The sequence below is a fragment of the Ailuropoda melanoleuca genome, chromosome 1, assembly GCF_002007445.2.
Source record: "Ailuropoda melanoleuca isolate Jingjing chromosome 1, ASM200744v2, whole genome shotgun sequence".
Lineage (NCBI taxonomy): Eukaryota > Metazoa > Chordata > Mammalia > Carnivora > Ursidae > Ailuropoda > Ailuropoda melanoleuca.
Genome location: NC_048218.1, coordinates 10,637,930 through 10,665,348, shown reverse-complemented (window position 1 = coordinate 10,665,348; position 27,419 = coordinate 10,637,930). Strand labels below are relative to the sequence as shown.

At 52.1% G+C, this 27,419-nt stretch overlaps 1 protein-coding gene across 12 annotated transcripts in view; it reads left to right on the top strand.

Annotated features, from left to right (window-relative positions):
• The window catches only part of ITSN1 (intersectin 1), a 206,032-nt gene that overhangs the window by 163,493 nt on the left and 15,120 nt on the right, over positions 1 to 27,419 (top strand). For 11 of the 12 annotated variants that reach the window (XM_034655974.1, XM_034655990.1, XM_034655980.1 and 8 more), the window contains 4 exons: positions 14,667 to 14,788; positions 16,789 to 16,895; positions 22,232 to 22,415; positions 24,186 to 24,284. In XM_034655974.1, the coding sequence (XP_034511865.1) occupies positions 14,667 to 14,788; positions 16,789 to 16,895; positions 22,232 to 22,415; positions 24,186 to 24,284 (512 nt within the window). The remainder of the gene's footprint in view (positions 1 to 14,666; positions 14,789 to 16,788; positions 16,896 to 22,231; positions 22,416 to 24,185; positions 24,285 to 27,419) is intronic. The other variant, XR_004624017.1, reaches the window with a different exon arrangement.

The window sequence follows — 27,419 nt, the reverse complement described above, 5'->3', positions numbered from 1 at the left end:
CCAGTACCGAGCTTGAGAAAGCCTGGTCCCACCCACTGGCCATTGCGTATTTGTTCGGTAACTACTGTTGAGTAAATGTAATCATTTAATAAGTTCGTGCTCTGTATCTGTAGCATAAAAAGTATCCCAGAATCTTGGTTCTATATTTTAGACTTGATCTTATTCTTCTTGGCTATTCCCCAAACCGTGCAATTTGGTCTAAAGTACTTCAGTCCTGTTCTCAGAGAATCTGGTTAACCAAAAGTTGGATAAAAGAGAGGGAAGGCATCTTTTAATTAAATGAGCAAAGTCATGCCGGGGATCTTCTTCGGCCCCGGAGTTTAAAGGGGGCAGATTTTGTGTGTGTATGTGTTGTTTGTTAAACCAAAATAACCGGTCCTTAAATCACTTCATTTCATAATTGGTGTTGATTTGTCATGTGAATGAACTTTTGGTACAGTGGCACGGGCAGGAAGGAGGCAAATGAGATCACCTTCCTTTTGCGGTTTTGCGTTGCCCTCCTGAGGCTAGCCGTCTCTCCGCACCGCACAGAGCGGGGCCCCGGGAGCTGCGGGAACAGAGTGGTGGCCGATGGGCCAAAGCCCAAACCGCCTCTGCATGAAAGGGTGTCCGGGAGAAGCTGATCTAAAGCAAGGATTCATTCCTTTGTAAAGTAAAAAAAAAAATACTGCATCATTACACATACAGTGGAAACTGGTGTCTGCCCTATTTCTGGAAGGGAATCGGGCAGATCCAGACTCCCATAGCAGATGGTAACTGGGCTCTCTACGCCTTCTTTGATCCCATCTGAAGAAAAAGAAAAAAACAAACGTGGTATTACCAGCTTAAGAAAACCCTCTAGTAGATTGAAACATAGGAAATCGCAGTATTCCTGTTTCTCACCCATAAAACAGCAATTCGTGTTCAATACACTCTACGATCACCTTGGCATGGAGTGGGTTGGGTTCTCAGAAATGCTGTTTGAATGAGTGGGTTGAGCAATGAACAAGAGGAAAGCACTGGGGTTCCGTTCTCGGTATACCACGTCACCCCCAGAAAGAACACCAGAGTTTATCTGTGGTTTCCTTCCCTTTAGCTGTGAGCTTCCCAAAAGGTGTCCTTGCAAGGGGGCTGCCCCTGGGGTCTTGCTCATCTGGTCTACGAAGGTGGCTAAGGACCTGGGATACCGGGGTATGGTGACCTTCGTCCCAGCCAGGTCTACCCCCGAAATGGGGTGGGGGGAGGCATCCACCCAGATGACGGCTGCGAACCGGCCTACCCGATCACAGCCTGCTTCCTAGCCAGTGGAAAATTATTTCCGAGAGTGAATATTCATTTTTTTCTTCTAGCAAAATTCGTTAATCCTATTCATTCTTTTTAGTTCCAAAAGTACCCAAGAGAATTTTTACGGAAACTACATTGACTGCCAGCAGTCCTAAAATGCACAGGGAAAGAAAAAAAAAAAGGCGTCTTCTTCGAAATGTCTGATGTTTTGGATCTGGTGGGATAGGGGAACATAGTAAGGTCAAAGTTCATGGTAGCTTTATGTGACTATTTCACATCAACCAGAGTGCTCTTGGGCCTTTCTTTAAGGAAACTCCACTCATGAAAAACCAGATTTTCAGACTGTTTCCTGGGGTGTAGCTATTCCATTACCTCTCAGGAGAAAGTTTGATCCTTTAAATTAAATACTCCCCCAGCATTTTTAAATGATAGGACTTGAATCACAAAAATACATATAAAGGTTTTGTTTGTAAAAAGTGAGGATCAGCTGTAAGACTGTATCAGGGCAAAATAGGGCTAAACACACTCCCTCAGGTCATTATTTTAAGCTGTCCGCATGGTGTGTGTGGTGTGTGTGTGTGTGTGTGTGTGCACACGTGTGCGTGCGTGCGTGCAGAGCCGCTCTCCTGGATTGTTCCCTTGAAGTCCAGATCTCGGAGAATGCTGGGCCCTCCTGAGGCTCTGCGAGCTACAGTGACGCTCTCGAAGGCGGCTCCCAGACTCCCTGGCTTGTACCGCGTGAACACAGCAGCCCCTCCGAGCCAGCCGCCCCGCGTGTCACTGCTGCCACTGTGGAAAGATGGAGACTAGGTTCCTCTTCCCGCACGTGGTTCGCTCCCCGCTGGCAGTGGGGGCTGGTGCTGGATTCCAGCACTTTGTGGCAGCTGCTCAGGGCACAGCCTCCACCTTTCTAGTCCTCCCACCCCGCCGGCAGGGTTTTCCCAAGACACAGCCTTGCCGGAGACGCCCTTAGTGCCAGCCTGAGAGCGGTGGCCATAGTGTCTCCACTTGCACTCATGGCCTCTGCCAGAAAAACATGGCGCCAGAGATACCAACACAGCTTATGTACAAGTTCACTGTGATGTTTCCTTCCATTTCTCTGAAGACTTTGGAATATTTTCTTTTTCCGTGGGCAGACAGTGGAGCTGGAGGGGTCAACTTAACTGTATCCTGGGCTCTTAGAGATGCTAGGAAGGGATCCAGGGTGGTGGTTCAGAGCATGGGTTCAAATCCCAGCTCTGCCCCTTCCTAGTTGTGTGATTGTGGGCAAGTCACTTAACCTCTGTGCCTCAGGCTCCTCGTGTACGTATGGAGGGACAGTCATAGCCCCAGACAGACAGTAAGCCCCCCACAGATCGTAGCCTTCTGCTCATTCTCACTGGAGAGAAAAGGCATTTGCATCTGGTCCCTGAGTACGAAGGAGTCCATTTTACTGGCTTCCTGCAAGAAATCCAGGCAGTGGAGGGTTGCGTGCATTTGAAGACGTTACGGAAAACGTGGTTTTGCAGATTAGGGGTTTCAGAGAGAAAAGATTGGACGGCTTCCTTACAACCTTCGGACATCTCATTCATTCGTGCACACATCAAAGCCCCTTTCCTCCACCAGTGGGAGGCCCACCTGTGTTGAAGCAAGCAGCTTTATCAACACCTTCTTCACGTTCCCTAAACGCACCGTGCACACGGCCTCATCCGCAGACTCTTGGCAAACGGGAAAAGCTGTCCCGTGTTTCACATGGCTGGCGGCAGGGAGGCCGGGGAGGCCGATGGAGCAAATGGAATGTGCGAGGCTTCTAAATGTCACGTCCGTGGACGGTGTTGGCAGGCCCATGCAGCGCCTCACAATAAACCTATCACAGATGCCTTGGGTCGCTGGATCCTCTCTTTCTCATCACTGCCTTCTGGGGCCTTGTGTTCTCTCACCAGCAAAGACTGGAACGTTCAGCCCCAAAACATGCCAGGAGCTCGTTCTTTTGTCCTTTTGTTTGTTTGTTTTTAAGCAACCATACAGCTTGGATAAGGGACATGTGTCACAAGGGGGTGCCACCCCAAAACGCCGTCTCCAGAGCAGCCACCCCCCGCACGCTCGAAGACTGGGAGATTAGTTCTCTCCTGCCCCGTCGCGGACGCCCTGAGGGGCCGCTCAGGGTCCAGAGCTTTCTGTCTGGGCTGCGCCTGCTCCGTGTGCCAGGCCTCCAGCACGTCTCGAACCCTATAATCTGCCACAGCAGAGGAGGTGAAGCCAGGACACCCCTATCCTGTGGGGCATGACCTTGTTCGGAGGCCGCTGTGGGGAGATCCCACACGTCTGAGTCGTCAGCACGACCCTCCGCTGTCACATCTTCCCTCGTGGTAGGAACCCTCACCCCACCCCACCCTCAAGGGGCAGAAGTACCCCTGCCCGTCCTCTTCCCCTCTCTCCCCTGCCCCTCCCCTCCACCCTGCTGAGTCGGGCCGGAGCAGCTGCTGGGAGACCAGGAGGGACTCAGCCGCCCTGCATCTCCTGGCCACTCCTTGATGGTCGAGGCCAAGGAACATGGAGCCAGGTGACAGGGCTGTGCTCAGGGAAACACAAGCAGACAAGGTGCCTGCTCTCATGGAGCTCGTAGGAGCCAGAGGAAACCACCAGCAGATGGATAGCTGTCATTTCAGCTAGTGCTGGATGGCATGGGCCAGGGCGGGACTGAGGGCCAGGGCCATGGCAGATGGGGTGGCCCGGAAGGCCTCTCTAGAGAAGTGACATGGGGGTGGAGGTCTGCAAAGGTCAGGGAGAAAAGTGTCTTAAGCTTAAGGAATAGCAGGTGCAAAGGCCCTGAGGGTGACTGAGTTTCTCCTGCCCTCCTGTCAGGACCACTAAGCTGCTAACCGGTCCCTGCTCCAGGCTCCCTGTCTTCCAGCCTCTTCTCCACCCTGTGGGCAGAGAGCTATTTTAAAAATGGAACTTCTCTGCTCACAATCACCCCGGGGTTCCCAGTCCTTGGGTGCTAATGCCTCAAATCTTGTATTTGGGCTGCAAGGCCCTGCCTGATCTGCCCCCTTCCCATTGCTCAATTTTTAGCGTAGCTCCGTCATCACTTGCTCAAGGAAGCCTTCCCTGGCCGGCGCCTTCCTCTCTGAGTTGCTGATGGAAAACCCATAGATGGCTGCTCTCGTCCAAACACCTTCCAGGTTTCTATCACCTGAATGTGTGGCAGGTGCAGGGGACATGGGCCTCTAGTTTGCAGGAGGCGACGCTGATGCTTGACGAGATGAAGCCCCGGGCTGAGCCCCTTACAGAGCTGGTTGCTAGCATCCCGAGCTAACATTCTTTCGGCCACCTTCGAGTAACCATGATGGCTCCCAACAGAGGTCCAGTGGCTTTCCAAGTGGCCCTCTTGAAAACTGCCCCCTCTGACCTCCAAACCACTTGGTGGAGATGCCCACTTTCATCAACGGTCCCCACATGCTGGGTCTGTGGTGGGGAGGAGGTGAGCCGTGTGCAGACAGCATGGACGCAGGGCCTTTCCCCACCTTAGAGATCCTGTGACTCAACCTCCCAGAGCCTCATCTCTCCCCTCCCCCAGGGCTTGGGTCCATGGACCCCCAACTGTCCGCCCCACACTGCCTGTCTCGTCTTACCCAACTAACACCTCCCCTCCATCACCACCTTGCAGGGTCCTTGGTCACGCTGAAGCCACAAGTGGGCCCCAGCCTTCCCCATCTGCCCCACCTCTGTCCTCCCACCTCTACCCTCCTCCCTTCCCCACCGCCCAGCCCAGCTCCACGACTCACCACGACTCAGCCCTTTGCCGAACTGCTAGTTACTTCTCTCACGCAAAGCAGAGTGCGTGGAGGCTGATGCCCAGACACATGGATACTTACCCCCCACGCGAGACTGTGAGCTCCCCAGGGACCAGGCTGTGCCCCACGAAGATCGACACAGGAACAGCACTAAGGAGTAGCGATGGTAGCTCCCCTTGTAGTTTATTTTTGCGGATGCCCCGTCCCCCCACCCCACAGCTTCCAAACCAGAGGGCAGGGTCTGCCGTGCACACTTGCGTAGCCCCCGGGGTGCCAAGCCCACGGCGGCCGCTCCGGAGCTGTGGCGGACCAGCCCCTTGTCCTACAGGCTCGCACCTTCCTCCCCAACGAGGCCTCGAGGAGAGGACCCATCAGCGTTCAGTCCCCAGGCTGCGCGCGGCCTGGAAGGCCTTGCTTGGGAAGGCACCGTGGCTTCCAAGATAAATTCCCACGAGAAGACCCGAGGCCCGGCCGTGAGCTTATTAGTCGTAAGAATTGTCATTCATCGTTCTTGTAAGCGCCCTAACTATGATGTATTGATGCGTGTATCTGGTTTTCTGTCTCCCCCACTAGAATGGAGGCTCCAGGAAAGCAGGGACCCGAGCACATCTATGCAGTTGCTGACAATGAGCAGGAAATGTCCCGGGCGCAGGTGGTCTCTTGTGTTCCACGGGGTCAGTTTGCCAAGTTAGGAGAGACTACAGGGGACTGGGCTCTTAGAGCCTCGAGAAGAAAGTTCCGTTGGGATGAGGAGCCCGCCTGCCCCTCTGGATCTCCAGAGCTGGGTCCCGGGACTGGTCAGCCGAGGGTCCTTTTCAGAGGAGACGTAGCCACCTGGACCCCAGCCTGGCTGCCACCCGCCCCGGACAGCCCTGGGCACCAAGGACAAGCGCGTCCTCACAGCCAGGTGTGGCAGGAATGCACTGGGAGAGGAACGGGATGGGCCGCCCTTGGGCCCAGTCTTTGAGAAGCTGCTGGTTTCCTTGTGAGTCTCCGTCGCCCGGGACAGCGAAAGCGCAGGCTGTATTCCTGCTAGCAGAAGTCACGTGCCTCTCTGGACTCCGCTGTCCCATCAACACAACAGGGGCACCGAGCAGAGCGACCTTCCGAGCTCTGGCCCGAATGTGGGGGGTCAGGTGGTGGCAGTGTGGCCTCCGGGAACACGGTGGCATCCGGACCCTGGACGGAGGGACGGCTTTCCGGGTCACAGCCATCATTTCCCTTTGGACGAGTTTCTCGAGTGACCCGCCTCAGCCGTTGTGACAACTCTCGCGCTACGGGAGCCTAGACAGATCTAGTTTCTGAACCTCGCTCCCTTTTCCCATCAGCTGTCTTGATTTCCGGGCTACCTTCCCTCCGATGCAGTCGTCCTCGCTCTGGGTGGCACGTCGGAGCTGTCTGGAAGCTTCACGGATCACAGACGGCCAGGCCGCGCCTGGCCAGGCGGGTCTGATTGGTCCGGGGTCCCGCGGGGGCACTAGGTTGATAAAAGGCACTCAGGTGATTCCCTGTGCGGCCAGACTCCGGGGCCAGAGCCCCACACCCCCACTCCGCGCAGCTGCCGCCGTGATCCTTCCGAAACAGCTCAGGCCTCTCCCGGCTCTGCTGCCAAAGACCAAAGTGTCCACGTCTCGTGCTGGTGGTCAGACTCCTTGACGGTACTTCCCCACGTGGGCTCAACTGCGTCCCCCACCCCCAGATTGACATGGTGAAGCCCCTTACCCCCAGGACCCCAGAATACGACTGTATTTGGAGATGGACCCTTCGTGAGGTCATCAAGGTAAGGTGAGGCTCTTAGGGTAGGCCCCACTCCAATCTGACTGATGTCCTTACTGAGAAGAGGAGATTTGGACCCTGAGAGTCACCAGGGGACAACTGTGTACTGCGGAAAGGCCACGTGAGGAGAAGATGGCCATGTGCCCGCGAAAGGAGAGAGGCCTCAGAAGAAACCAGCCCTGCGGGCGCCTTGATCTTGGACTTGCTGCCTCCGGAGCTGTGACACTCCATTTCTCTCGTCTGAGCCTCCCAGTCCCTGGAACGTTGTTACAGCGGCTCTAGCTGACGAGTACGTCACCTTCCCAGCAAGGCAGGAGGCATGGTGGCCCAGAGCAGTAAGTCCAGGGTAGGACTCCCCCTGCTGCTGTTTAGCCAAGGCTTTGGCAAGTTACTTCTCTGTGCCTCAGTTGCCCTGTCTGTTCAATGGAAGACTAACAGGAGGCCCTACCACACAGGATTGTTGGTGAGGACTTGTGAGTTCCCGCACATGCAGTACTTGGAAGCGTGGGGCCCATGGGAGCATTCAGCGTGACTTTTCTTCCTCCCTGTTACCCCCGCCTCTGCTCCCCCCTCCCTCCCCTGGGTCTGGGGCTCCAGGCACTCTGCTCTGCCTCCCCTTTCCTCGGCCCACTCCCTCTGCTTGGCTCCCTCACGACTTCTTCCCACCCTGACATGTGCCTGATGGAGTCCAAGTCAAATTCCCGCTCCTTTGGAACATATTCCCTGGTCCCTCTCGTCCAAACTACTTCCTCACATTCCAATAAAAATGTGTCTGTTCTTCTAACGCCCCAGTTTGCCTTGTGTACCCAAAGGATCTGTTTATGGCCGCTGCTAAGGATACCTGAGATGCTGCAGGATAGCACACATTGAAAGCGGGAGCTCAGGGGGTGGGTGGCCGGCTCAGCCAGTGGAGCATGTGACTCTTGACCTCAGGGTTGTGAGTTCGAGCCCCCCATGTGGGCGTGGAGATTACTTAAAAGTAAAATCTAAAGGGACGCCTGAGTGGCACAGCGGTTAAGCGTCTGCCTTTGGCTCAGGGCGTGATCCCGGCGTTGCGGGATCGAGCCCCACGTCAGGCTCCTCTGCTATGAGCCTGCTTCTTCCTCTCCCACTCCCCCTGCTTGTGTTCCCTCTCTCGCTGGCTGTCTCTGTCTCTGTTGAATAAATAAATAAAATCTTTAAAAAAAAAAAAAGTAAAATCTAAAAAAAGCCAGGACAAAACCAAACAAAAAAGAAAAAAAGAAAGCAGGAGCTCAGGAAGGAGGGACTACAAAGGTGCTAATAGAACCGGGGCCAGGAAGGAGCTAACAAGCGCGTACCACAGGGCCTCTGGCACCGCGCGAGGGATTCCGGCATCCGCTAGAAAGCTGTGAGTGTTATGCCTTTCGTGACAAAGTTACCAATATTCTTATCAACGGCAAATTATGAAAGAACTGAACCCTGAGAGTAATTTGATTTTTGCCAATTCCTAGTTGTCACGAAACTACCTGGCAGCCCACGTAGACTGGAGCCCCCTTCTTGGGAGAATGCTTTATCTGGAAGCCACGTTGGGACTTTTGAAGCTCCTGGGTTACTACCTGGTGTGGCTGAGTGGAAAGCCCCAGAGGGAGCTGCTGAGTCCCCAGGACAGGCTGGACAGGGCGGCCTGGGCTTTGGTGCCATCATGGGCCCTCCCTTACCTCCCCCTACAGGTCTCCATGCCCCCCCCCAGCTACTCTAGACCCCCATGAAAATCCAGCCTCAGGGACTTCCACTCTGAGGTCTCAGGGGCTGGCAGCTTGCAGTGGTGCCTCTGCAAGGAAGCCGTACTTCGGAAGAGCCAGCATCTGGATGGGAAGCCAAGCCTCCAGTAGACCAAGGCTCCCCGAGGACAAGGACCCCGCTCGCCTCATTCATCACCAAGTCCCAGCTCCAGGCAGAGCCGCACGGCGGGAACAGACAAGTTCACAACTGAGAGAGTGGGGTGGGGATGGGGGGTGGTCAGACATCAGCTGCAGGTGCGCGACTATGTGCTCTGACCAGAGAGACCTCCCTTATGGCACATCCGCTGTGGCCTTTCCTATATGACGAGCCATCCCACGTGTGCCATTCTGTCCAGCGGGTTGAAGGCAGCCCAAGTAGCTTCATTTTCCCAGGAAAATCCAGTGTAGCCTTGGGGGGTGCGGGCTCACCTGGCAGGAGACACCAGGCTCATGAGGTTCCCGTGTCCTACATTCAGGCCAAGCCTGGAGAAGCCTTCGGGAGAGTTGGGAGCTCCAGCTCCAATGTGTATCCTGGGGAGCGGGGCCACTTAGCCAGAGGATTTGGGTGGGATGTCCCCAGAGACATTGGTATAGCCTTACCCTTAAAGATGAAAAACCATTGCCTGAGTTTCCGTATTGCTGAGTGGTACCCAGATTTCTCACACGGTCCCTCTGGCATCATGACCTATGTAATGTAATGTGCTTCCCACCTATCCCCTTCCCACCCCCCACCTTATCCCCTTCCCCCTTCCCACCTTGTCTGTATCCCTCATTCCACCTATCCCTTCCCTCTTCCCATCACCTCATCCCCTTCCCAATTCTCACCTTTCCTACTTTCCACTTCCCACCTTATCTCCCAAGTGTCTCTGCGTTTACCTGGAGTGCTGGCCCGACACCCCCAAAATAACGGCCCCATCCTCCCTGATACAGACCCTCCCCCCACCCCCTCCTCCAGGAGCCTTCCTCACTCGGGGTGAGGAGCGAAGAGCGTCTACTTCTCTGAGTCCTATGGACTCCAGCATCCTCGCAGCCTACAGGCCTGGGCTCCGTTGCCTGCTATCTTAACTTTAATTTTCATGTCGATCCTCCATCCGGGCTGTGAGTTTCCTTGAGGACAAGGACATAATCTTGCTCATTTCTGTGTCTCTTGGACTTCATAGGAACTTAATAAATATTTATTGACCATCTTATAGTATATCTTGGCCTGTTCATAATAGGAGCAAAGCCTGCTTATTTGCTTTGCTCAGTGGCCAGCTTGAAGTGGGGGCTGGTTTGGCTTTTTAAAATTAGGGACCTTGTTGGGAAAGGAAGTAGAATGGTTGGGGGTGTGGAGAGGGGTGATTCTCAGGTTGTACCCTGAGTATTTCTGTATCCTTTGAACTGTTTCCATGAAGCCCGTGTTTATGTATTACTTTTGTAATAAAGCAATTTATTTAGACCATGCTTTTCTGGGGAAGACTTTCCCATATTCTCTCCAGTGCCCCAGACTCAAATCCTTCCAAGTGGGTATCACGGCTCTCTCCATTTGGTAAATGTGTCTAACTACACAAAATTACAAGGGACAGCACATGGATTTGGAATTCTATGTGGGCTTTAATTGGGAATCATTTTTAGCTGCCTGGAGTCACTTGCAATATTATTTCAGCTGTGAGTGGATTATAGTTAGTTATAAGAATCCCTTCATCATGCCAAGATGTCCATGAAAAGTTATTTGCTGTACTTTATCCTCTCATTTTTCACCGGGAAAGGGAGCCAGCAAACCATGTTTATCCTGGTTCCCAAAGGAGAGAAGGACCATATCCCTCCACCCTTAAAGAAAACTCCTTTATTTGAAATGTCTTTTCCATTTACCCCGCTCTGAATAATGGAGTTTTTAAACTCGTTTGTGTTTCTAAATATTAAATTTTCAAAGAAAGGATATTTTTTAGTTCAAAGCTCCTGTTTCAGGTCTGTAATGGTTCTCTTGGTCTGGCATCCACCCGCAAGAATTTTTAAAATAGCATCGTACGGGTCAGTTCAGTAGCTAAAAAGACGATTCAAAACCAACATTGTTGGCTTACAGTGGTGAGACAAATCTCCCCACAAAATCTTTGCTTTTCATTGCGTGCTGGGGTCTGGAGAGGCCAACTGAGCCCTCCTCTGGTCTCCAGGCAGGCTGGTAGGTGGATGGCGTGGGATGGCATTTGTTGGGACAAGCAGCCCAGAGTCACACAGCTTCTCTGGGCTCCATCGGGTCTGACATGGGTCTGCCGGGTGGATGGACCAGAAGGCCGGGGCTGCCCAGAGTAGGAAGCCATGCGGTCTCCTCTTGCCCCCCACCCTCCCACGTGCAACAGACCTCCAGTGCACCCCAAACTGGCCCCACCACCTGGGATTCTTGGACCAACGGCCTCAGTCTGCCCTAGCCCTGCTGTTGCCGTTGCTTGGTTCTGATCTTCTTCAAAACCAGACCACGTAAAACTCGAAGACTCAGGAGAACTTCTGAAATCCAAAGCAAGCTGTTTCCTGTTATGTTTCTTCCTGGATCCTCGTTTCCAATTCCTCAGTGATTCTAAATGTGCCTGCTGGTCCCTCGCACCACCGTCGCTGCGGCAGGTAGCCCTGGTCTGGTTGTCAGTTTCCGGTAACGCCAGTGTTTCTCAGTAGGGGGCTCTTGCCATCGGGGCAGGCAATTCCCTGTCCTGTATGTTGCAGGGCGTCTAGCAGCCCTGGTCCAGCTCCACCCAATCCCAGCCATCCCCTCCAGTGTCCTTAGGACAACCAAGAATGGCACTCTCAGCCTGGGGGTGGGGGTGAATGTGGTCCGAGCCTCAACTTGGTGGGAGTCAGTACCACCTTCAGCCTGTGAGGGGCGTCAGTACCACTCTCAGCCTGCTGCGTGGGAGGGGTGTCCCACCTTCAGCCTGTGGGGAGTAGTACCACCCCCCGCCGAGGACCCCAAGGTTCTCAGCTGTGTGCACTGGAGCGCAGGCTTTGCTCCTCTTCCATGGCGAATCCTCAGCACTCACCAGCTAGTGCCCAACTCACCATAGGACCTCAGTCAATATTTGTCGAATGAATGAATGAGGTTCCCGAACGAGCTTCAGGAGGGCCTGTGAACCTTATAAAATTGTCTGCCAAATGTGTGTGTATGTTGTGTGTGTCGTACACATGGGTTTTCTGGGCTCAGAGTGTACAGCATCCATGACATCTTCCAAGGGAAGCTGTGACCTAAGGGGATGTTCAGAAGACTGGGCCAGCCGGGGTCCACTGCAAGCCTGATGTTTGTATCCTGGCAAACCGCGCTACCCAGGGTTTGTGGGATGAGTCTTAGAACTGCAGCTCTAAACAATATTCGAATATCCCTGCAGAAAGGAATGTCCTGAAAATTCAAGGGGAGACTCTGCTCCCCGAGAGCTCAACCAAGTCCCCACCATGCAAGGACGGCTTTCTGCCCTGTAACGAGAAATGGCCTCACCCCTGGGCTCCTTGACTCACTCACGGAAAGGTTGGGTGAGAACAGGGCACGCAGGAGATGTTCCCTCCTGAACTGAAGAGTGGTTCCCAGGTGGCTTTGCTCATGAAAGCCAAAGACATTGGCGGCATCACGCTGCTTCCTAGAAGCCGAAGCCCGCATGGTGGCTGGGCAGAGGCTGGCCGCAGGGAACAGAGTGGGCTATCAGGACTTGCTTCCTTCCCGAGAGTTCATGGTTGAAGCAGTTGTTTTAATAAAGCACAGCCAACGCCCCAAGCCACAAAGAACATCTGGGCCGGGCGGGGGGCTGAGCAGAGGGTCCAGGCTCCAGATTCATTTGCAGACCTGCCCAGTGGCGATGCTCTGCTCGTGGCCCCCTGGAATGACAGCTTGGCCATGCTGTGGTGGCTTTCAGGGAGGTCTTAGACGGATGGGAGTAGAGGGTATTAACGTAAGGATGGCTCATCCCTGCTGCTTTCCCAGCATCCATCTGCCTGCCCATCCTGGAATTGTCCTGTTCCAGGAAGAGAAGCTGCGGCATTCTAGAAAGGGCCTTCAGCCAGAGGAGGGGACAAGACTGAGCTGTGGAAGCACCCAGACTTGGAGTTAATCTCTGGCACAGTAAAACCTTTGCTAAGAAGTCAGTGATATCATTCGCCCCAGAGGGATCATTCTATTTGCAGAAGCTTCCAGCATATTGACTGGGTCATGAGCCCAAATAAGTACTGAGGGGGGAGATGGAAACTCTGAGAAACCCCTGACAGTCTAGAGCAAGATTCCCAAGTTTTAGTTTGCCTAAAAAAATCATCTGGAGAGCTTGCTGCGTCGGATTCCAGGGCCCCAACTCCAGGTCGTCCATTCCGCAAGGGCCTGGTGATTTGGTTTCTAACGAGGTCCCTGGTGCCGCCTGCTTCTCGGGCTGGTGTGGGGACTCAGAACCACGGGCGGCCGGGTTTTCACATTGTGCTCCATTGCGCCCCCTTGTGGGGAGATGGTATGGGAACAGCAAGTGAATGGGACTCCGTGCTCTCACTCCCTCTCATGTCCGGCCCACCTCTCAGTCTATTTGACAAATCTGTTTTTTTGTGATTACACGAAGAACCCCTCATAAAAAGGAGAGGAGAGCCTACTGGCCTGGAACAGGGGTGTCCAGGCCTGTATGAGGGGTGCCCCCGAGAACGGAGCTTCCCACCCTTCATCCCAGTGTGCCTATGTCATGAAGCAGCTTCTGCTGATAACCTGAGAACATTAGATGCAAACAAAACCCGAAATGACCAGCTACGTGAACAAAGGCAAGGGCAGGCCCATCTCCTGTGTGTGCCCCCTGTAGGGTCAGCAGAGCCCATTCCCTCGGGCACCTGGGGCCACAGTGGTGCCCATCTGCCTGCCGCTGGAGGGGTCTCCCTGTGTGTCTGCAGGCTTGATGCTCAGCCCTACAGGTGCAGGGCCGCAGGCTGGCTCAGAGTTTGCGAGGCGCTGTCCGAATGCACTCCACACCTACCCGCCCTGTCCCCAAGCCCCTGAGGAGCCTCAGCACAGCCACTTCATTCTCCAAAATCCAACCTCCACCAACCTGAGGCCCTCCTATAGCTTGGCCCCAACAGTAGCAGTTTCTGGGGTACAGCCCAGTTTCTGGTGTCAAAGTGTTGGGTTCGACTCTTGGCTCCCGCCCCTGCCCGTATGAGGCCTCTTGGGTGAGTCAACCTGTCTGTAAAATGGTGATGATTATAGTATCTCTGTGAGCCTTAAGCGCAGCTCCTTGGACAGTGCCTGGCATGGTGTCAGCCCCCAGGACATATCGGCCAATTGCTGCTTAGTGTTCTCTCGATGTTATTTTAGCAGTTTGGAGGAAGTAGGAGCCTGCCGCCTGTATGAGTTTGCTGGGGCTGCTGTAACAAGTGGCCACAAACTGGGTGGCTTACAACAACGGAAATTTATGTTCTCAGTTTTGGAGAGAAGTCCAAAATCAAGGTGCTGGCAGAGCCCTGTTCCTTGGGAGGATTTAGGGGCGATTTTTTCCCATGCATTTCTCATAGCTTCTGATGGCTGCTAGCACCCTTGATGTTCCTTGGCTGGTAGCTGCTTCACCCCAGTCCTTGCCTATGTCGCCACATGGCCTTCTTTCTGTCTGTCTCTGTTATGTCTTCTTCTTCTTTTTTAAAGATTTTATTTTATTTTGGAGAGAAAGAGAGCAAGCAGGAGGAGGGGCAGAAGGAGAGGGAGAGAGAATCTTAAGCAGATTCTGCGCTGAGCACAGAGGCTGAGGTGGGGCTCGATCTCACCACCCTGAGATCATGACATGAGCCGAAACCAGCAGTCAGACGCTTAACTGACTGAGCCACCCAGGTGCCCCTGGATATCTTCTTATAAGGACACCAGTCATATTGGATTAGGGCCCACCCTAATTGAGTATGACTTCATCCTAATTTGATTATATCTGCAGAAACCCTATTTCCAAATAAGGTCACATTCACAGGTACCGAGGGTAAGGACTTGCATGTGTATTTTTAGGGGACACAGTTCAACCCCTACCACTGCCCAGCTAGAGTGAGACCACAGGGGCCATCAGGCACGAGCCCCTGGGGCTCTTTACTGCGAAGCTGTATGGTCCTCCCTAGACTTGGACTGAAACATCCCACTGGTTGTGTTTTCCAGGGTGTTCAGACTTACACCTCTTGGATATGTTGACCCCAACCGAGAGAAAGCGACAAGGATACATCCATGAACTCATTGTCACAGAGGAGAACTACGTCAATGACCTCCAGCTGGTCACAGAGGTAACGGCAGTGGTGGGTGCTGGGGGTGCCAGGGGGCACGGACAGAGGGTGGAGAGCATGAGGGACTCTGTGAAGGAGGACAGCACCCTGATTCTCAGCCTGAGAAATTTTCTGACGTGTGGGGAGCATCTGGATGATAAATCATGTGGGAGATTCATACCCAAGAGAAGATGGCTGGACTCTCGTCCGTGGCCCTCTGAATCATCCCTATAGAGGGACAGAGATGGCTCATGCCAAGGGATGAATGAGTCCGAGAGGAGGTGTATGGAAGGAGACACATGGGCAGGGATTGAGAGTCTAGACTACTCAGAGAAGCAGTGGCTCAGCCACCAACTAGTTGATGCCATAGAGCAGGTTCCATGGTCTCCCGGCCCTCAGGGTTGCCATCTGAAAATGGCCACCAATCTGGCCGATATCTCAAATTATTCCTAGTGGTCCGTATTATCGCTGAGGAAAATCTGTTGCTGAGGATGAAGATGTTTCCTTGCAGGTCCCCTTGCACCCCCTTGTCCTGGATGACACCTCATTTGGTCTCTCCTCCCAAGTAGCTATCAAAAGGCCTGGGCCACTCGGTCTAGAAGGATGGGGAGATGCAGAGTTGGGAACCCCTGCTTTCCAGGAAGCCTTTTGCCCATACTCATGGGAAGCTGCCGTATTGGCAGACAGGGGTTTACAGAGCGGGATGTCAGGGTCACTCTACAGTTCAAAAAGTACTGTGATAGTTTTGAAACTCCTTCCCCGCCCCACCTCGCACCACCTAACAGCTGTGCAACCATCTCCTTGGACAGTCTTTACACCCAGGACAGTCACCGCTCAACTGCCTCAAGTTGAATGAGTACAGAAGGCAGGATAGGTTACGGGTCCAGGAGGCCACCATTCATGCCTAGGAAGTGTTAGCACTCACTCAAAAAAGGTGCCCCTTCCTCAAGATGCTTGACTGTCACTAAATGTACAATCTCAGAGGTCCAGGATTTGAGTGTTGCCCCCTTAGATGGGGCACTTCTATGCAGCGGTCAGCATATGCCAGGTTCAATGTCGGCTTAGGAGCTCACGAAGAATAGGGCTCCCAGGGAACAGTGTGAGCCCGGCCACGTTTATGTTGATGATAGGCTGTGCCATCTCTAAAGAACCTTCAGAAGCACACCCTGCCTCCGGTGGTAGATAATGACCCCTTTGAGGCCGGGTCTCCGCACAGTGGGCTGGGCGGAGAGCTGTGATTTACCCTGAGTCACCCAACCACACAGAGCTTGGAGCCTGGGCAGGCTCCTTTCTTTCCCACAGCCTGTCCCTATGCCCAGCCCAGCCCAGGCAGAGTGCCAGAAGCCCCCACCAGGCTCCCTGTTGGAGGGCCGGCTGCCTGTAGCTGCTCCCCTCGGGATGCCCGAGGCTTGTCTAGGCAGCAGATGCTGCAGGCGAGTGTGAAGGAGCCACCCACACCCACAGTGCATCTTTTTTTTTTTTTTTTAAGATTTTATTTATTTATTTGACAGAGAGCGAGCACAAGTAGGGGGAGCAGCAGGTAGAAGGAAAGGGAGAAGGAGGCTCCTTGCTGAGTATGCGGGGCTCAATCCCAGGACCCTGGGATCATGACCTGAGCCGAAGGCAGACGCTTCACGACTGAGCCACCCAGGCGCCCCAACCCACGTGCATCTTGAAGCCCCCACTTTTCCCGGCTGTGTCCACCCCCCACCATGGGGAGGGAAGAGTATGCGTGACTTTGCCCAGGCCTCTTGGCTTTGTCCTGCTGGAGTTAGGGCCCATCCTCTAGAGTTCAGCTTGGCCTCCCTCGTCAAACAGGGAAGACCTGATGGGGACCCCCCGGCCCTGCGGCTCAGGCGGAGGAGGGGTAGTTTGCTGCAGAAGCTGCGGGAAGGTGGGCGGCCCGCAAAGGCACAGCCACCCGCCGGCCCTTCCGTGCTCGGAACAGAGCTGCGTGCATTGTGTTTGAGTTGTGAGCTAACTGTTTGCTTTCTGAACCGCTTCGTTTTCTGCACCTGTAGATCTTTCAGAAACCCCTGATGGAGTCTGAGCTGCTGACAGAGAAAGAGGGTGCTATGGTTTTTGTTAACTGGAAGGAGCTGATTATGTGTAATATCAAACTACTGAAGTAAGCCTCTCGCCCCTAACCCCAGCCTTGCTCCCCGCCCCCAACCCTGGCTCTCACACACTAGCACCTCTGTGTGGCTTGGTCCGCATGTCCTCCGTGCATGCCGCCCTATGTTTCTTTCTTCTGCCTCTTCTGCTCATTTCTACTCACAAGCACCACGGCTCCTTGTTGCCCCGATGCTTTCCAGAAACACCCCCAGTCTGTCATCGTGGAAACACCCCCCAGTCCATCGCCAAGTTCCTGCTGTCACTGTGGGTCTAGAGTTTCCAGGGTGGGGGGGGCTCCCGGTCCTGGCTCCCTCTCAGGGGCCCGGGCCAGCTCCCCACTTGCCCACCTGCAGACCTTGGGGTGCACATTGTTCTCTTGGGACATTCTTGGCTCCCGAGGATGGAAAACAGTTGGAGCATTTGCCCCCCATGGCCAGCATTTCCTCATGTTCACACTCCGAGAAGCTGGCCTGGAGCTGTTGATATTCTATTCCCACTTCAGTGTCCAGAGGTGGCCACAAGGCCAGGGAGGAGGTGTGGGCCGGGAGTCAGGAGACCTGGGTTTGGAACCCAGCTCCTCGCCCTACCTCTTTGAGCCTCTGTGTTCCCAGCTGTCAAGTGAGGGTATTAGATTATGTCCTCACAAAGGCCCCTTCCCGTTCTAAAAAGAACCCTCCAGATCTGGGCCCAGCAGGCCATACTTTGGAACCTGACTTGCTAAGAATGCACAGTAGGTCCACAGGGATCCAGCCAGCAGGGAGGACCGGCCATCCTCTGCCAGGCCCAAGAGTGCAGCGCAGCCCGGGGGAGTTGGCATCCGTTCCCGAGCTCTACTTTCATGTAACTAGGAAGGGGCTCTTTCCTAAATGTGAGCCTTGTTCTTATAAAGTAATTTCAGGTCTCCACTTTCCTGAGTGTGTGTTCAGGAGCAGTTGGGGGATGGACAGAGAGGTGGAGGTGAAGTAAAAATACAACATCTGCTTCCTCTATGTTCTGGAAAGCAAATACTCAGCGATGACCCCCAGGGGTGCTTTGAGAAAGTATTTCCATCCTCCTCCTTGAGCACAGTGCTGTGGCAGATTTTGAGTGTAGCTATGGGTCACACGCTTGGGCACACACCTGCTCTTGCCCTGCTGGCTGTGTCTTTGGGCGAGTCACTTGCAGTCTCTGGGCCTCAGTATCCTCATCTGTGAAATGGGGATGATAAGCATACCTCCTGCATATGGTGATTACTGGGGGGTCTTTAGATGACACGTGCCTGGCCATACCAAGTGCTGGGCTCAGCCCCCTGGCCTTGGAGGGGGGCTGTCCTATCACCTGCGGCAAGGGGGCTGGTTAAGCCCCGTGCTACACGTGCTGAGGACCTAGTTGTTTCAAAATAGACACAAGAGTTTTCTGTTGAAAATACACCCCTCCTCTTCTTGGGGGGCCATCAGTGGGGGGTGGGGAGGGGGGAGGTGTGTCGACGTTCCCGAGGCCCGAGGGAAAGTGCTGCCGCAGTGCCCCCCATACCTTCCCGCTGTCCCCTCATTCCACCCTCCCCGCGTCCTGTCAGGGAAGCAGAAGCCCCTCCCTTGAGCTCGGTCATGGCCAGGCCCGGAGTGCTGTTCCAGCTGGGGAAGCCAGGCTCAGAGAGGGCGAGTGACTTGTTGAAGTCACACAGCAGGCAAGCTTGTGCCCCGGGCAGCCCTGTGCTTGACCCCCTGGAGGTTCCAGCCAGTCCTGCCCCCGATGGAAAGAACGTGGAACCAGGAGGCAAATGTCCTAAGTTTTTGTCCAGGTTCCAGCAACTTCTAACTTGTTCTAGGCGGTTTCCTTGGGCAGATGAACTCTCAGACCCCTTGTTTCGGGGCCTGTAAAATTGTAGTCATGGTGCCCGCCTTGTGGAGCGTGCAGGGTTATTCTGAGGAGTGAGGAGGCCAGCCGTGGTCACATCAAACCTCCCGGGAGAGCCCGTCTTCCAGGATGGTGTCCCTGCGCTCCGGCCCACTCCTCTGATGACCTGATCAGTCCGTTTGGGTGAACTGTCTCATGTCTTCATATTCGACATACAATATTTAATAGGAGCCTCCCGGAGACACCATTTCTTTTTTTTTTTCCTTGTCAATATGTTATTATGAACATTTTTAAACATACAGAAACATGAAAAGGATTATAGGGGGAGCCCCCACATTGTAGGTTGTACAGGGGACACTTTGCTACATCCCTTTGTTGCATAGATTTAACCTCCTCATGCCAAGGAATCACCCCAACGGTGGGGAGGTTTGAGGGCTCCTTGCAGGCTGGAAGAGGAAGGTGTTTTCGGGTAAAGGGGAGTTAAGGCAGGTCCCCCTGGAAGGTCACTGGTGAGCAGCCATCTATCTGCCAATCCTGATCCAAGGGCCAGTGACTCCTTGCACTTGGGTGGTGGGGGGGACATGGGATTTCGGAAACAGACAAAGAAGAAATACATAAATGAAAATAAAGGGGTGCTAACTGGGTATAGGGACTTCCTACTATGGTTGGGGGTTAGAATGGACGATTCGCTCTTCCTGGTGAGTGGAGAGCTGTGAAATTTGCTTTTAAGAAGCAGAGGAGGGCAGAAAGATCTAGAACCTTTTCACATTAAGAGCAGCTGCAGGCCATGATAGCAGAAGGAACGCAGACCAGACACAGGGCCGCGCAAACCCAGGTGCTGGGAACTGTTTGTGTTTAATCCATCCTTTCTTGCCTCCTTACTTGGAGGAAAATGAAGGAACTTCTCAAAAAAAAAAAAAAAGTTCTTAAACTAAGTATTTGACCTTCTTTTTAACTCAAGATAAATATAATTTTATTTTAAGCAGGAAACAAAAATAAAGAGTAACAGACCTCTGTCGGGGACAGAGACAGCGTGGGGAGACAGGAGGCTCCTGTCTCCTCCTGACAGGAACTTTGGGCCCAGGGGGCGGGAGGGAAAGGCCAGGCATGGAGGACATGACAGCAGTGGTGGCCGGAAGAGGGGCAGAGGGTCACGGAAGTGGCAGCGAGAAGTCAAGATGGCAGGAGCCGCTTCTGGAGGCAGGACAGGGCCTGTGGGGAGCAGCTGGGGCGCAGAGGTGGGCTTGGGCGCTGGGCCTGTTGTCCCGCGCTCTGTGCTTACAGAGCTCTGGGGTCACACCGCCTGGGTTCGAGAATGGCCTCTGTCAGTCTCAGCTGTGTGAGTTTGGTCAAGTCACTCCGTTTCCGCACCTTGGGTGTGCCAGCAGCCCGTAGGGAGAATAAGCAATGTGTGCAAAAGAGGGTTTGACCCATAGGACCTATTAAGACACGCCAGCTCGTGCTCGGTGGGCTTCTGGGGGTCAGGAGCTCTCACTCATCCAGCAAACAACTGAGCGCCCTTTGAAATGTTCATTAGCTGATTGATACTGTGGCAGGTCAGGGCCTTGACCCAGGAAAACTTCAGATGAGATTAGAGCTGCGGCGACAGAGTCACGTGACCCCTGAGCCCAGTGACACCCTCCTTTCAAACCCATGCGGACCCAGTCCTTGTAAGTCCTGCCTGCGCAGTAGAACATCCCAGAGGACGGCGACCCAGCCCTGACAGGTGCCTGGTCTGTAGTCGGGCCCTGATTGCAGGCCTGTCCCCTGGTTGGACAAGTTGAGTGTGTTCTGGGCAAGTTCTTCCAGAACCCAGGCCCTGGTTTAGCCTCTTCAAGACAATGGCCATCTGCGTGTGCTCTTTCTCCTTTTCCTTGTCTCCTCCATGATTTTTTAAAAGTGGGGGAGGGGGTGGTGGTACTTGTATTCCCTTAGGGAAAGATTATTTTGTTCCTCCTCATACAAAAATGATAGAATGATGGAATTTCTTCCTGTTTCCATCCATAGCAAGTTTCTAACATGATTATGCAGGGCTCTGGTCCCAGAATTGGGGGTGACATCACCCTTGAGCAGATTTCTACATGTTGGGAGATACTCCGTACCAACCCCCTCAATGAGCGGTGGCCATTTGGCCATCCTGAGGGTATCAAGCGGCCGCCCCTCACATACCAAGCAGCCAGCGCCGACCAGCGTCTCTCCCTACACGGGCATCTGCTTGCGGTGGAATTCCTAACTGTTCAGACCACATAACTTACTGTTCCTAAAATTTCTCCCCTTGACTTGTTTGCCCGGTCCAAGGATTTTTTTTAGTTAAAAACGTGGGAGAAAGACGGTAAAGTGGTCTGAAGTTTTTAGTAATGCTAATATTACAAAGCTTCCTTGGAATTCTTAGAGAGCCATATCCTTACCTCTCCAACATGGCTGTGAAAGCCAAAGGGATTTATAGTAACAACCTCCCCACCTTATGTTAAAATCATATAACATACCATTCTGTTCCATCCAACCACCCATCCATCCATCAGTCCATCCATCCATCCATCTATCCATCCATCGTCCTTCCATCCACCCATCATCCTTCCATCCATCCACCCATCCATCCACCCACCATTACTGGGGGAGGCAGAGCACACTCATGGCCTCCAGTGTTGTTGTCCTGCCCTCAAAGCTCATCGCCCTCCTTGCTGCGTCGAAGCTCAGTGATGTGCCCTTCTAGGGGCTGGCGTTAGGAGTTCACATATTGGAGCTGGAAGGGTGGGATGCACAGAATTGGCTCTCATGGCAGCTGGATCCCAGAACAAACACTTCTCAGCCTCTTCAGTCTCTTCCCAGCTTCCAGGAGATGAATCGTTTGGGTTTGTCGGTCCATTGTCATATAAATAGGCTTCTCTCTTCAGAACTCTGTAATCCAGTCAACTTCCAATTAGCCACAGAGAAGAAGCAGGGAACTGCACAGACAACCATTTATACCTGGTGTTGGTGAACATAATGGGATTATTTTTTTGTGGCCGTTGATTTACCCTCTTAATTATCTTCTGTTTTGTCTGAAAATGAATCTCCATGTCCCTTGGCAATAGTAGCGTCCCTCGGTGACATTGGCCCGGAACAGACTCAGTGCTGGGGCCATACTGGCCTAGGACTTTCCCCACAGATAATCCATAGAGTGAGACGTCGACACAGGGATCTCGTCTGAGTTACGAAAGAAACAATTCCCTATTTCTCCGTGAGAAAAAAAAGTAATTTTTCATGCTGACTTGTTCAGCAAAGATTTCCTTGAGAGGTCGTGATTCCCCAGCACCCGCAAACAGCCAGTATGCCGAAGAAAAGTGTCCCACCGATAACCCCTCTGCAGCACCAGACGTGTTACTTTTCTGTCCCTTGTGTCCCCCAGTAGATCCTTTAGCGGCCCTGGGTTTGTGCCCCTCACACACATTCTTGTCTGTACGACCGAGAAGCGTGCCCCGTCGCGCTGGCTGGTGTGCAGGCAGGGGCTCACTTCCCGTGTCCCCCCTGCAGAGCGCTGCGGGTCCGCAAGAAGATGTCGGGGGAGAAGATGCCCGTGAAGATGGTCGGCGACATCCTGACCGCGCAGCTGCCCCACATGCAGCCTTACATCCGCTTCTGCAGCTGTCAGCTCAATGGGGCTGCCCTGATCCAGCAGAAGACGGACGAGGCCCCGGACTTCAAGGAGTTTGTCAAGGTAAGGAACCCAGGCCGAGCTAAGCCCCTGCCGCTCCGTGGCTGACGCAGGGCGGTGGATGTGTGAGGAGCGCATTCAAGCCTGCGAGCAGATTCCCGCTAAAAACAGCCAACAGGACCGAGGTCTTGACCCAGCCCTGGGGGCCGCCAGGAGCAGACAGGTGGGGCTGTGACCAAAGAGGCGGGCTTGGAGATGAGGGGCCAGTTTGCACCCGGAAACTCTGATGTGTGGTCCGGGTGTTAGCGGTGTTATTTGGATGCTGATTTAAATCTTCCATCTGATTTGTCACACCCAGCAAGGCTGGTGCATCTCAGGTGCCCCATTCTGTTAGGTCTGAGCACCCCCCCACCATTGTTTGCTGCAGAGAGAATGGCCAGGAATCCCAAGCGGCCCTTTGTTCCTTTCCCAGTTGGTTCTTCTTGTTGGCCTCAAGTTCTAGGAAGCGTGTGGGGGTGAGTGTGGGAGGTCAGGACCTCTGCCTTGGGGGATAACAGGGGTCTTGAGAGCCATGTGTCCCCCAAGGGACATCTGAGGAGGTGGGTCCCGTACTGCTGGAGGCTGCAGGCCCTGGGACTTGGCCTTGGCCAGGGCGGTACCCCGCTGGCCCCACTGCTCCACTCAAACAGCCTCCACATCTCCCAGAGGAAAGAAAAACAGGAAAAGAATCAAATAACTTTTGCTGAAAATCAGTTACATTTTGGTGACTAGACCAATAATACTAACAGCAGGGTTCTCTTTGTACCTCGTGCGTTTGGGGGCAGGCCATTCCCTCCTCCCCAATAATCACATTTGTGGAATCATCATTGTGAGGTCTCTCCTTGACCGTAGCGTCCCCACATACTTGTTCTTTCCTTTCCCCCTGGTGTTTCTCAACATTAAATGCTTTGCCACCTGGGGTTTCAGCCAAGGGCCGGTCCACCCCCAGGCACAAGGCAGGATGAATTCATCACTGGATGCACTTAAACTTGAGGGAAGTGCTGACACCACCCAGGACAGAGGGCTTGTTTCTCCTCCGTCATCACCTCTCCTCACCTCATCCCTGTGGGGGTTTGACACTCCTTTGCCAGGTATGAGGTGTCCCTGGAATGATGATGTCCATGGCTGCAGCAGGTTTGGGGGCTGACACTTCCCGGGACCTGGGACCGAGGTCATGGCTGCTGCCCATATCTAAGGCGTTAAACCTGGCCAGCGCCTTTGAGAGCTGAGTCACCATAGTCCCTGTGACTTACGGACAGGATCATCGTTTGGGATAGGACTCTTTCCTCCAGTCAAGTTCACAAAAGCGACAGGTGGTCTATGGTGGGGACAACCCATGGGACTTGAGGTGTTCCTTCCCCCCCTCCTGTCTCAGTGCCACCGTCCCCACCTGCCTGGGGCTCCCATGGGCAGGTGCCGGCTCCATCCGAACTAAACAACGAGATTCGGTCCTTCTGGCATCTCTAGGACTTAAGGAGAATTTTTATTCTAATTCTACAATCTCGTGTCTCTTCTTACACTTGGGACTGTGAAAAGGTCTGGCAGATAGCCAGAAGAAATATTCTCTGCAGAGCCAGAATCTCATCTCTGGAGGGAAGGGACTGTGTTTCCCAGGGATGGGGTGGGTCTCCAATCTCCATCGTCCTGGACTGGGATCACGGGTCGGGCCCTTCCAACTCCAGGCTCCTCCGCTCTTATCCAGATAAATGAGACAACGTGATGGGCAGGGAGTGGATGTCACTAACTGGATTTTGCAGATTTCTTAAGTACATTTAAAAAACTCTCTAATTTCAGAGGCTGGCGATGGACCCTCGATGTAAAGGGATGCCACTGTCTAGTTTTATACTGAAGCCTATGCAACGGGTAACAAGATACCCACTGATCATTAAAAATGTAAGTACCCGTCTTGCCTTTTCAAGCAGAGGAATGCTTTCTCAGCATTTCAGGGATCCAGGGTCCCAGGCATGTTCTCCCACCAACGCACCTGGTATCTGTTGTGTAGACTCATAAGCCGAGGGGGTGTTGGAAGCATCCGCTTGGTCACTCAGAAAGGAAAGCTGTTTATTGTGAAAAGAGCTAGTAATATACAGTCTTTAGCCATGTGACCAGGTGGCTTTTCCCTCATAAGTTGGGAAATGAAAGCTCAGTTCTTCGGTTCTTTTCCTAATAGAGGTATAATGCCTTCAGGCCTCAATCTTCCCAGCAAGAAAGAGAAGGAAATGTCAGGCCTCCCACCCATCTTCAAAAAGCCATCGTGGAACCAATACCAAAAGAAAAAAAAATAGGGTTTCAGTGTTTCTACCTGTAATATGAGTGAGCGGACTCAGATAGCCTCTGAGCCCGCGATTATATAACCACGGGGGGGGGTCCTGGAGAGAGGTTTTAGATCTGGTTTCCTCTAATGGAGGCTTGAGAAACCCAGATCTGGGTGCTGGTGTGCTCATGGCTGTTGGGGCGTTACTGCCTTGTGGGTCTCTCAGTGGCAGAGTCAGGAAATACATGTATGTATATTAAATTCATATGCACATACTTACATATATGTAAGTGTACACACATACATTTATATTTATTTCTAGATCCATCTATGTAGATAATAACGCATATTAAAACCCATGAGTTCACACTGATACCTCCTGTTCTAATCTTATACCACAGAATTGATTCCAGCCTTCCCCCTTTCTGTACTTATAGCTTCTTTTCTATGAGGAACCTGCCTCTCATTATTGTCAATACATTTACTGATTTGCTCAGACCCCTTATAGTAACCCATCCCCCTCCATGTAAGCCATCTCCTCCATCCAACCCCAGCTCAGTCCCACAAAGTACACTGTGGGGGCGCCTGGGTGGCTCAGTCGTTAAGCGTCTGCCTTCTGCTCGGGGCATGATCCCAGGGTCCTGGGATCAAGCCCCACACCAGGCTCCCTACTCTGCTGGGAGCCTGCTTCTTCCTCTCCCACTCCTCCTGCTTGTGTTCCCTCTCTCGCTGACTGTCTCTCTCTCTGTCAAATAAATAAGTAAAATCTTAAAAAAAAAAAAACAAAAAACAAAGTACACTGTGGCCACCTTGACTGAGTTAAATTAGTTTTGAATCAGGCTTTCAACCTACTATTTCCCCTCTTCCAACTTGACAGTTACTATTTAACTGGCTCAATATTTCTCCTCCCCTCCCAATATTTAATTGCACATTGGAGCTGGAAACAAGCTTTTAAAATAGGTGTTCTGGATCTAGCCAATGGCTGTTGGGGCGTTACTGTCATGGACTAGAAGAATTAATGTAGTTTAAAATGTGCATACTGCGCAAAGCAATCTACAGATTCAATGCAATCCCATTCAAAATTCCAATGACATTTTTCACAGAAATAGAACAATCCTAAAATTTGTACAAACCAGAAAAGATCCCAACTAGCCAAAGCAATCTTGAAGAAGAAGAACAAAGCTGGAAGCATCGCACTCCCTGATTGCAGACTATATTACAAAGCTATAGTAATTGAAACAGTATGATACTGGCATAGAAACAGACACATAGATCAGTGGAATGGCATAGAGAGCCGAGAAATAAACCCATGCCTATACGGCCAATTCGTTTACAATAAAGGAGCCAAGAATATACAATAGGGACAGAACAGTCTCTTTACCGGACAGCCACATACAAAAGAATGAAACCGGACCACCGTACACAAAAATTAACTCAAAATGGATGCAAGAGCAAGAGTCTTGAATGACTTTTTACAAATCTGACACCAAAAACTAAAGCAACAAAAACAAAAATAAACAGACGAACTACATCAAACTAAAAAGTTTCTGCAAGCAAAGGAAACTGTCACATCATGAAAAGGTAACCCACTGAATGAGAGAAAATATTTGCAGATTGTATATCTGATAAGGGGCTAACATCTAAAATATATAAAGAACTTATACAACTCATACAATAGCAAAAAAAACAACAATCTGATTTAAAAATGGGCAGAGGATCTGACTAGGCATTTTTCTAAAGACAACACAGTGCTTACGAGGTGCTCTATGTAATTAACCATCGGGGAAATGCAGATCAAAACCACAATAAATTATCACCTCACACTTGTTAGAATAACTATTATAAAAAAGACTAGAGAGGTATCTGGGTGGCTCAGTTCTTTGAGCTTCTGCCTTCAGCTCAGGTCATGGTCCCAGGGTCCTGGGATCGAGCCCTGCATTGGGCTCTGTGTTCAGTGGGGAGCCTGCTTCTCCCTCTCCCTCTGCACCTTCCCCCCTCACTCATCCGCTTTCTCAATATTTCTCTCTCAAATACATAAATGAAATCTTAAAAAAAAAAGACTAGAAATAACAAGTGTTGATAAGGATGTGGAGAATAAAGGAATCCTTGTCCAGTGTTGGTAAGAATATAAATTGATGCAGCCACTCTCAAAAACAGTAAGTAGATTCCTCAAAAAATTAAAAATAGAACTACCATATACAGTCCAGCTATTTCACTTCTTGGTATTTACCTGAAGAAAAGAAGAACACTAATTCAAAAAGACACATGCACCCCCATGTTCACTGCAGCATTGTTTATAATAGCCAAGACATGGAAACAACCTAATTGTCCACTGATGGATAGACATTGGGATATGTGTGTGTGTATATATATATATAATATATACGTATATGTTGTATGTATATAGTATAATATATAATAGAATATTGTTCAGACATAAAGAAAAACCGAACCAGTGAGCTCTTGCCACTTGTGTCAACACGGATGGACCTTGAGGACACTATCCTAAGTGATATAATTCAGACATAGAAAGATAAATACCGTATGATCTTTCTTATATTTGGCATCTTAAAAACAATTAATTAAAGAAAACCCCCAAGCTCATAGATGCAGACAACAGATTAGTAGCTGCCAGAGGCAGGGGTAGGGGGTGGCATAAATGGGTAAATGATTTTTGTATTTTTTGTTCTTAGTTTAAATAAATTGAGGGGAAAAAAAGCAAAACCAAACCAAAACAAAAACTAATGAATTTGCACAAGCCAGCTGTGTGGGCT